At 44.3% G+C, this 10,615-nt stretch overlaps 1 protein-coding gene across 6 annotated transcripts in view; it reads left to right on the top strand.

The window, feature by feature from the left end:
- The first annotated feature begins 1,571 nt into the window (after positions 1-1,571).
- USP4 (ubiquitin specific peptidase 4) overlaps positions 1,572-10,615 on the top strand; it is a 147,768-nt gene continuing 138,724 nt past the window's right edge. Inside the window, exons 1-3 of one of the 6 annotated variants that reach the window (XR_005601232.1) lie at positions 1,572-2,026; positions 5,067-5,194; positions 9,708-9,838. Coding sequence is in view for 5 of the 6 variants with exons in the window: in XM_039547006.1 (XP_039402940.1) it covers positions 1,704-2,026; positions 5,067-5,194; positions 9,708-9,838 (582 nt within the window). In the remaining variant the exon portion in view is untranslated. The remainder of the gene's footprint in view (positions 2,027-5,066; positions 5,195-9,707; positions 9,839-10,615) is intronic. The other 5 variants (XM_039547006.1, XM_039547004.1, XM_039547007.1 and 2 more) reach the window with 5 other exon arrangements.

Genomic DNA, 10,615 nt, shown 5'->3' with positions numbered 1-10,615 from the left:
AATGATATGGGACGATAGCTTGATGCTTGACTTGGGTCCTTTCCAGGCTTTAAGAGGCCAATGATTTTTGCAGTGCGCCATATCTTCGGTAGCCTACCTTCACTGATGATCTTGGTGAAGAATTTCAGAAGCGAAAGACAAGCATGAGGGCCAAGGTTTTTCAGGAATTCTGGAAATATGTTGTCATAGCCTGCAGCTGTTCCACACTTGATGCTACCCAGCTGTTCCACACTTGATGCTACTCTGTTACAGTGAATGGTTCTGGGCAGCTTCTGTTCTGGTGTAGATGTTTAAACATATGCCATTCGTTCCTCACTTGTCTTCGCACCTGTTACTCCAAAGGTGCTCTGGCCACTTTAAGTAGGTGTCCAGCTACCTGGTTGGGTATCACTGAGGGTTGGCAGAGTGCAGGTGGCTGCTGCACTGTTCTAAGGCATCAGAGCAGACTCCCACACTTGCGGCTGAAGCAGGTAAAGCTCATCCTTTCGGTTGTCTCCTCCCATCCATATGGCGGAAAAGACAGAGCAATGGGTTACCCCAGGGCTATGTGCTTTCTCCAGCCCTGTTCAACCTGTACCTCAATGACCTGCCAACAGCAGAGTCACGCAAGTTCATTTACGCAGACAACATCTGTTGCGGTACCCAGGCCCGGATGTTTCACAAATTTGATGCCACCTTAAACCTGGACACGATAAAGTTAGCTGACTACTATAAGACTTGGAGCCTCCAGCCAAGTGTCATAAAAACAGTCTCCAGTTTGTTCCATCTTCATCATGCCTGTGGAACCTGAGACCTGAATGTTTATCTGAAGGTCAGAAGGAGAAGCATGAAGTAGAACTGGTCTCTCTAGGTGTGACCTTAGACTGCACGCTGAATTATCATGCCCACCTGAAGAAGACAGCAGCTAAAGTTAAGATGTGCAACAACCTTAGCAAACTGGCAGGTTCGTCATGGAGTGCTCGTGCTCCAACTTTGCAGATGTCAGCTCTTGCCACCTCATATTCAGTGGCGGAGTACTGTGCACCAGTTTGGAGTAGATCATCACACACCAAACTGGTGGATATGCACTTACATGCTGCCATGCGTATCACCTCTGGCACCCTGCATCCGACTCCAGTCCAATGGCTTCCAGTTCTGAGCAATATTGCTCCTCCTCCTATCAGACGAGAGTTTGCCACTGGCAAGTTACTGGAGAAAGTACGCGCCAACTCAAGCTTGCTGCTGTACAATGACCTTTTTAAACCACCAGCTGCATGTTTGCCGTCACGATGCCTATTATGGTCTCATCCGATACACCAGGATGTTAGGGCAGAAACACTCTGGCGAGAGGAATGGATATCTGTTATAATAACCAACCAGTGCCTCGTCGCTGACCCCACAATCTGCCCACCTGGTTTTGACCTGCCCTGTCGCCAATGGTCCCTGTTGAACAGGTTCCGGACGAGCCAAGGTCTCTGTGCAGCCAACCAGTATCGCTGGGGCCTTTGTGACAGCCCTTTGTGGAGCTGCGCACAACACAGACGATGATGCACTTCCTCCAGGAATGCCTGCTGACTAGGTTCAGCGCGGTGGCCTGGAAGAATGCATCATTCCCCTGAAGATGCCATCGCTTGGCTAGGCGACTATGCACACCCCACATAAATACCACAGGGAGCGGATTTAATGCCCAGTGAGGGCAGCGGTCTCAGTGAACGTTACTGCGCATGCTTAGTGCCAGCCAAGCCGCACGTTCTGTCAAGCAGCCAGTCCCCCGGGTTTCCTGGCCGCGCGCGGGGCCCGCCTCCCGCAGGGGGGCTGCACTGCCAGGGGCGCCTGGAGCCCGGGCAGCTAGCGGCGGGACGGAGGAAGGCAGTGCGCCTGCGCACGTTGGCTGGTGGGCCAGGCCGGATATCCGCTGCAGGGCGAGGGGCATCGGGTGCACAGACATGGCGGTGGAGTTAGACCGTGGCCCGAGGCCGGATGTCGGGGCCCAGCGGGCAGAGCTGGGGCCGCTGCTAGGGACAGCGCTGAGGCCGGGCGAGTCCTGGTGAGAGGAGGGCTGCCTCCGGCAGTGACAAGCCGTGCCGGGGCGGAGGGGGGGGAGCGAGTGGGGCCGGGGAACGGAGCTGGCGGGGGGAGGGAACGAGGTGTGCGTGTGAGGGGGGAGCGGAGCTGGACCGAGAGGGCCAGGCTGAGTGGGGAGCTGGGGGTGCTTTCAGGCCTCATGGCCTGATGTGTGGGTCTCTGTGCCCTGCTGTAACAGTGGAGCCGGTGGCTCAATAAGGCGAGTCTCGGCTCCTGGGAGGCATCACGTGCGTGTGGGCCTTTGCTCTGCCTGCTGAAGTGGCTGAGTCACCAGTGGTGGAGCCACAGGAACATTCGTCCTAGTGCAGGTTTCTAATGTGGGTCCCCTCGTTAAATGTGTAATACTTAAACCTGCTCATTCAGTTCTTCAGGACCTCATAACACTCAGGGTTTGTCTACCTTTAAAACGCTACTGCTGCCCAGCTGCCGGGCTTTAGTGTAGATGCTACCTCTGCTTTTGGGTGGGATTCTTTGTGCAGAGGGCCATTGCTCATTACTGGCTCTAGCTGTGATTCTGTGGTTCTGTCAGCCCAGTTCTTAGTGATGTAACTGGAAGTCTCTGCTGCTGCCTTTTTTGTACTGTCTTTTAATGGCAATACTATCTCCACACCAGTCTAAGACCAGCTTCCCTTAGATCAACATATCAGTGATTTCAGCTCTATTAATTACAGAGCAGAAACAAGGACTCTAAACTGAGTCTGATCAGCTCTGTCTTTAAACACTTTAAACAATGTTAAATGTCTTGTTAAACAGAGTCCATGTCACCAAGTAGGAACAGCAGATTCCTGTGGCACCTTCACTCACTCTGCCTTTTTACTTAGGTGTGGAATCATTATCCCGTGCTTAGCAAGTGATATTAGGATGACCCCTTCAATTAGGGCATGCTATGTATAGCTATGCTGCCCTTTGCTCATTCAGTAATATTTCATTACTCCTGCATTTAATAGTAAAGTGAATCTTAACCCAAAACAGAAATGCCAAAGGGACCAAAGCAGGTCTGTCTGCAGGTTACCTAAGCAGAGTAGGTGTGTTTGTGCAAATATGGTCTGCTCCTTAAATCTTTTCCCCCCAGTTCACCACTAGATTTCAGGGATGAGTTCAGACCCTGCTTACAGATAATTGCTCCAATGTGGGGAGTGATGTCATTGGTAGGTTAAACAAAAAAACAAAACAAAACAAATTAAAATAAAATCCCACCATTAGAAAAACTTGAAATATAAACCTGGTATGTAAATTGTTGTGGAAACTTTGTTCTATTGAGCGAGGAAAAAAAGGAAAAATGAAATAAACTCATAGGAGATACAGTGTGCAAATGCCAACTATTTCCCTCCCAAAAGGGAATATGTAGTCTAAATGAGAAATTTCTGTTGCTATCCTTCCATATGGGAAGTTCAAACATGTCTTTAATATTTTGTGTATTTGTTTTTATCTCTTTGCCAGTTTTTACATCTTAATTTAAAAAAAAGAATTTATTTTTTAAATAAACAATGCTTTGTTTCCATAGCGATACATTTTCATCTTATTTGTTTACTGTATATAGCACTGAAAGCATGGGAAGCACTTTTCAGACAAATATTATATCTGATCTGAAAAGCTTGTCCTATGCCCCTTGCTTTTACATTTGCGGCCCACTGTTGATTTCAGTGGGAGTTTGGAGTGATCTAGAGCACTGAAGATGAAACCACAATTGCTTGCGAAGCTTGTACCACTCAAAGCCTGTGGTGGTGTCCAACAACAAAAATCAGTAGTTTCTCATTAATCTACCTTATCCAGTTTATGTCAAGATTATACAGACATTAATGAAGAGAAGGGGGAACCGTAACTAACACTACATGAATTAAAGATGATCTATTTACAAGTTACTATATGAAATAGCACTTTTTATCAGTGATTCTCAATGTGATTATAATGGGAGGGAGGTATTACTATCAAAGTTTTACAAACAGAGAAACTGAGGCAAAAAGAGGTTGAGAGCTGAATATTCAAAGTGTCTACTCATCAAGAGTGCCTTGGTTTTTGGGTGGCCTACTTACTGGGGCTGGGCATCAGAAACTCCCGCTGAAGTCAGTTGGAGTTATGAGTCTTCAGCACTTCCAAAAACCTGGCAATAGCTGACCAACAAAAAACTGAGGCCCTCCCAAGTTAGTGGACATTTTGGACATATTTGCCTAAATGATTTTCCCAAGATTGCACAGTGAGTCAAGGCTGGGAACAGGACTCTGTCGACCCAACTACTTAGCTAGTCGTCTAGTTCAGTCACTAGGTCATACTGCTGCTCATTTGTTAAAATACTCTAGTGTGTGTATTCATTTTTATTTTTACTATGCTAGCCTAAAGGTGGTAATTGGAGAGATACCAATCTCCTAGAACTGGAAGGGACCTCGAAAGGTCATTGAGTCCAGCCCCCTGCCTTCACTAGCAGGACCAATATTTTGCCACAGATCCCTAAGTGGCCTCCTCAAGGATTGAACTCACAACCCTGGGTTTAGCAGGCCAATGCTCAAACCACTGAGCTATCCCTCTGCTCTCCCCTCCCAGAGCTTCTGCCTCCCAACCCGTCCTTTTCCTTCCCTGTTGGCAAGCCCTGTTGGTGGTGCGTCTCTTGTGTCCTGTATCTAGCCAGTCCCTGTCACTGAGGGCTCTGAGACAAGCTGTTCCTGCGGTTTCAGCAGCCAGTGATAGGTAAGGGTTGGGTACAAGGCAGAGTTGGACCTGGCCAGCATGCAGCACTACACAGAGCAGGACAAGAGGCCTGGCCAGCACTAGGTTCTGTTCTGTGTTGTTGACAGGCCTCCCATCCATGAACATAAGCTGCTGCCCCTACACAGCTGTGTTGCTTTAGCCTAGAGTGGCCTCTGCTCCCAGGGCTTTTTTAGCTGCAAGGGTTCTATGCACTTGCACCAGCTATTCCTCCTCCAGCGAGAATGATGTTGTAGTATGTGCTCTGGCTGGTACAAGCTGAAAGCTGCTCCTGACATCTTGCTGTTCAAACTGTGTTCCAGGTATTTGATTGACAGTCGGTGGTTCAAACAGTGGAAGAAGTATGTGGGTTTTGACAGCTGGGACATGTACAACGTGGGTGAGCCTAACCTGTTTCCTGGACCCATTGATAACTCTGGACTCTTTGCAGGTAAAATGCATGCAGTTTTTCATAGATTCATAGATTGTAGGGCTGGAAGGGACTTCAAGAGGTCATCGAGTCCAGTCCCCTTTCTTCATGGCATGACCAAATACCGTCTAGATCATCCTTGATAGCCATTTATCTAACCTACTCTTAAATATCTCCAGAGATGGAGATTCCGCAACCTCCCTAGACAGTTTATTCCAGTGTTTAACCACCCTGACAGGAACTTTTTCCTAATGTCCAACCTAAACCTCCCTTGCTGCAGTTTAAGCCCATTGTTTTTTGTTCTATCCTTAGAGGCTTAGATGAACACGTTTTCTCCCTCCTCCTTATGACACCCTTTTAGATACCTGAAACCTGCTATTATGTCCCCTCTCAGTCTTCTCTTTTCCAAACTAAACAAATCCAGTTCTTTCAGCCTTCCTTCATAGGTCTTTCAGCCTTCCTTCATAGGTCATGTTCTCATTCTTGTTGCTCTTCTCTGGACCCTCTCCAATTTCTCCATAGTTAAGGTGCACTTGGCAGCTATTTGTGTCTGGCAGAGAAGGAGAATCTAGGAGCTCTTAGCAGTTTTTGAAAGTGTCCTTTAGCTTTTACACCATCTGACTGAAAAAATCTGCAATTTAGCTTCTCTTCTCATTCCCTGCCCTCACAAAAACAAAACCCACTAACCTTTCTGGGGGGCACAGCGTATAGTCCAGAGGGAGCATGAAATAATGGAATATCAATGGGTTTGACCAGACTGGGCTCTTATCATGATGTGCCGGAACAGGATTTCAGGTTGAACACAGATGAGTGAAGTTAAGGATGAATAAATTCTGTTTTCTGAGAAGGCTGGAAACATTATAATCTTCTACCATTTCTCCACACCCTAGCCTGAAGTTACTTCCTTCCCTCCCACACACTGACATGAAATTCTGTAAATGTCTGGAGACAGTCAACTTTACTGTAAATAGAAACTGAAATACAAAACTTTCAAAAGTTGCACCTGGAAGCAGAAATATATGTCCAGTTTAAATTTTGATAGTTGGATCAGTCTGAATGAACTTCTAGCCTGATACAAAATTCTGATAATTCTAGGAAACCTTCTTTTCAGACTTAATGTTTTGAAAAATGAACAAAATATGCTATAAAGTTCTCTTTGTGTTCCCTAGACCAGATCTAAGCTAGTGTGTCTGGTGTAGGGGATAAGGGGCTTTTGAATTCTTGCTAATCTTCTGTCAGGTGATACAATGCACTCTTTATGCTCTTGCTCCTGTGATGCTACTTTAAGTGCCTGACATCATAGCATGTAACATAGAATGTGCAATCTACTTTGGAGCCACTGTTAGTGCTGCTTTGTCAATTGACTGGCATGGAGATTGTTGTGGCAGGCACCCTACCAGGTTATTAGCAAGATATATCTGGACTCCACTGGCCCTAGGAAAGAGACTCTTGGTTTCCATGTGTGCATCAAACCTTTATGGAATAACAGCAATGAGGCTGTTTTTCCACTGAGGGACTGCGAGTTTGGAATTCTCTCCACTGGTGGATCCTTCTGAGTGAAGCTCAATTCTAAACTTTTATAAGAGTTAGTTTGTGATTGGTTTTAAGTGCCGAGTTTGATCTGACTCACAAACCAGTTCTCCTGGATCTGTGTTTGGGACTTAATTAACTTCTTGCAGTGCCTTGGTAAGTGTTCGGGGAAATGAACATACTAAAAATTAATTAGAAAATACAGTCAGTGGCTGAGTGGAAACCGGTGGTAACACTGCTTCTTTTCTGCAATGCCTGCTTGGTTGTCCATAAATGCAGCTGATGATTGTCTGTAGATATAGTGTGTAAATAATTTTTGTGGTGGTGCAAATTTTCTGCCCTAGTGTTACATAACCTTTTTTGCCATAAAACTTGGTTAATATTTCTGCAGCACACAGGTACTGCCTTCTCTTTCCAAAACATGGGACCTCAAAATGCAAAACCTAAGTATTAGAAGGGAGGGAGAGAATGAGGAAATGCACAGTTTAGGTCTCCCTGCAGTTTAGTGTTCCTTTGGAACATCATAGTAGTTTATTACCCTTTCCTCAGTCTTCTAGCGCAGTGTGATCTCATCCAAACCACAACAAGTATTTGACAAATCAGTGGTGCTGTACAGAGCATGTTAAAAGCTTGTTGGAGCGTGTGAATAGAAATCCTGAATTGGAGGTTTCCCCAAAAAAGTAGTTCTTGTTAATGCTGGGAAAGGTACAGTAATGTTCCCAGTTCCTCTTGGCATCCCTGCAGGGAAAGATCTGATTGTGCATGTGGTTTTAGAGCATGTTGAAAATTCAGCTTTAAATTCAGCAACCTTAATTATGGTCCGACTAGCAGCTGCTCCATAATAAATCTGCAAATAACCATTTTCCAACTCCACAGCTTGTCTACTTACCAATTTCTTGGAATCATAGAAATATAGGGCTGTAAGGGACTTCCACAGGTCAGGACCCTGTCCTGAGACATGCCCAAGAAAACCTAGATCATTCCTGTTAGCTGTTTGTCCAACCTGTGCTTAAAAGCCTCCAGTGATGGGGATCCCACAAACTTCCTTGGACATCTATTTCAGAATTTATCTAACGTTAGTTAGAAAGTTTTTCATAATATCTAACCTAAATCTCACTTGCTATAGATTCAGCCCATTACTTCGTCTTACCTTCAGTGGACATGGAGAACAATTGATCACCATCCTCTTTATAACAGCTCTTCACATATTTGAAGACTATCAGGTCCCTACTCTCTCCCCCCCACCCGAGTAAACATGCCCCCCCCTTTTTTTTGGTCATAGGTCAGGTTTTCTTTTGTCATTTTTGTTGCTCTCCTCTGGACTCTCTCTAGTTTATGCTCATCTTTCTTAAAGTGTGCTCAGAATTGGACACAATATTCTAGCTGAGGCTCACTAGTGCCAGGTAGAGTAGGACAGTTACGTCCTGTGTCTTACATATGACTCTCCTGTTAATACACCTCAGAATATTAGCCTTTTTCACACCTGAATCACATTGTTGGCTCATATTCAATTTATGATCCGCTACCTCACCCAGTTCTTTTCAGCCACCACCTAGCCAGTTATGACCCATTTTTTAATTGTGCATTTGATTTTTCCTTTCTAAGTGTAGTACTTCACACTTTATAGAATGTCATCTTGTTGATTTCAGACCAGTTATTTAATTTGTCAAGGTTGTTTTGAATTCTAATCCTGGCCTCCAAAGTGCTGCCAACCCCTACCAGTTTGGTATCATCCACAAATTGTATGAGCACAATTTCCACTCTATTATTCATGTCACTAATAAAAACATTGAATAGTACCAGATGCAGGACCGATCGCTGCAGGACTCCACTAGATACACCCTCCTAGTTTGACAGCAAACCATTGAGAAACTACTCTTTTTTGAGTATAGTCTTTCATCCCATTATGAATCCACTTTTTATAGTAATTTCATCTAGCCCACATTTTCCTAGTTTGCTTATGATATTGCCATGTGGGACTGTCAGAAACCTTACTAAAACCCAGATATATCATGTCCTGTGCTGTAAGAGGACTTACACCTGTGTGTCTTGGGAGCTTCATAGCATGGAAAGGGGGTTGCTATGTGGAGCTCCCAAGAATCTTATGTCCCATCCCAAATTCTTCCAAGATAGTGCTTCAGCCTTTGTTATTATTTGGTTTTCTTGGCTTCCACTTTCTCAGCTGGCTGCATAATACAAAGGCTCCCATCCTGTCATGACCATTAAGCTTCACAAGAGAACTATCCTCTGTTGTAGCACAAATGAATAATATAGGCTAGTTCTGTGTTCATTCTGCATTGCATTTTTTGAATTATGTGAATAACAATGAAAGTTAACTGTCATCTTGTGGTCGATAATGCCATAGAAATGTCATTTTCTTCAGAATGTGGTGCAGCACTGTCACAGACTGGCAGGGGGAGATTGTTCATCATTTAGATCTCATGTGGCACTTAAGGCCTCTGAGGTGGCAGTTGTGGCAATTAAGATTTTCTGGGATCCTGTTGCCTCTGTTTTTGTAATGACGTTTCCCAGGGCTTGCATAATTTATTTTCTTCCTTTAATTGACACCCAGATCCTAAGACACAATGCCAAGCTGGGACAGTTTGATTTAATGAGAGCAATTTAATTCAGTGATTTAAATCAGTGGAAAGCCTCCATTTAAATAATGGATTTTAATTAACTTTTCCATTTATACTTCAGTTATTTTCTGAGACTGTCAGAGTAAAGAGGACTCTGGGGAGAGGACCATGTCTTGTTCAACAGTAAAGATACTGCTGACATTTAATGAATTAATACAGAATTTTTCCTGAGTTTCTACCTTTCATAGCTCCCAGTATGAAACTTCACAATCTTAGCCAACATCCAAAGGGCTAAGAAAATTTTGATTTGCATGTCTCGGAGATCTTACATTTTATAGAATGTATGGAACACCATTAAAACACGAAGAACTTCTAGTTTATCCCACTTCTCAAATCTCACTTTTTTTCCCTCTCTTCCTTTTTAGATCCAGAAATACAGACCTTAAAAGAACATCTCATTGATGAGCTGGATTATGTGTTGGTTCCCACTGAAGCCTGGAATAAGCTAGTGAACTGGTATGGCTGTATAGAGGGGCAGCAACCTATTGTAAGAAAAGTAAGTGTGCATGAACCTGAGACTCTTGTTTTATAATCTGCCAAACAGTTTAGCCACCTTTAAACACTCCCACAAATCTTCATTATCTGAAACACCATCTAAGTTTATCAGATCTGTGGTGCTAGTATGAGTTAAATCAGGCATATGAAGTTACTCTCCAGTAGTAGCTGGTTTAAAGGTAACCCAAAATATGGACTTGTGGGCCTGCCCACTGGTTTGGCAGGCGGTGATCTCACTATCACAGGTGGGATGATTAGTTGGAATGATGGGTATTGCAAGTTCTTCAACTAATTGCTTCTGTTGGGGGGAGTGAAGAGGTTCATCCTGGATAACGTTTTTTACCTTAGTGATTGGTAGGAGAATAGCATATTTGGCTCCACCTGAGGATGAATGCATTGTTTGCCCATGTGTACAGAGCTAAAATGGAGTAGTGGTGGTGGTAAATTTCCTTCATAACAGAAGAGTGTGAACATTTTATTTGGGCTACCCTAAATCCCAGCCTGTTGCCTCTGAGTTGAAGATCTTCTTGGGCAGAAGGAGATACCAGACAAAGATGCTTTGCCATTAAAATAGGAGATTCAGGGACTCGTCACAAGGTTTGCTGACCCCCTATATTCTGTTTTTATTTAAACATGGGGAAGGGCATGGATGCCATACAGGCTTGTTTGCTGCTTTAGTAAAAGTTCTAAAAGGTTGTCAACTTTTGAACTTTCCTGAATGAACATTGGACACAGGTAACTAGTACAAGAAAACATTTCAGAGCACAGTGCCTTGTGA

Source organism: Mauremys reevesii, linkage group 7, assembly GCF_016161935.1.
Source record: "Mauremys reevesii isolate NIE-2019 linkage group 7, ASM1616193v1, whole genome shotgun sequence".
Classification (NCBI taxonomy): domain Eukaryota; kingdom Metazoa; phylum Chordata; order Testudines; family Geoemydidae; genus Mauremys; species Mauremys reevesii.
The sequence above is the reverse complement of the archived record's forward strand: the minus strand, read 5'-3'. Positions and strand labels throughout refer to the sequence as shown.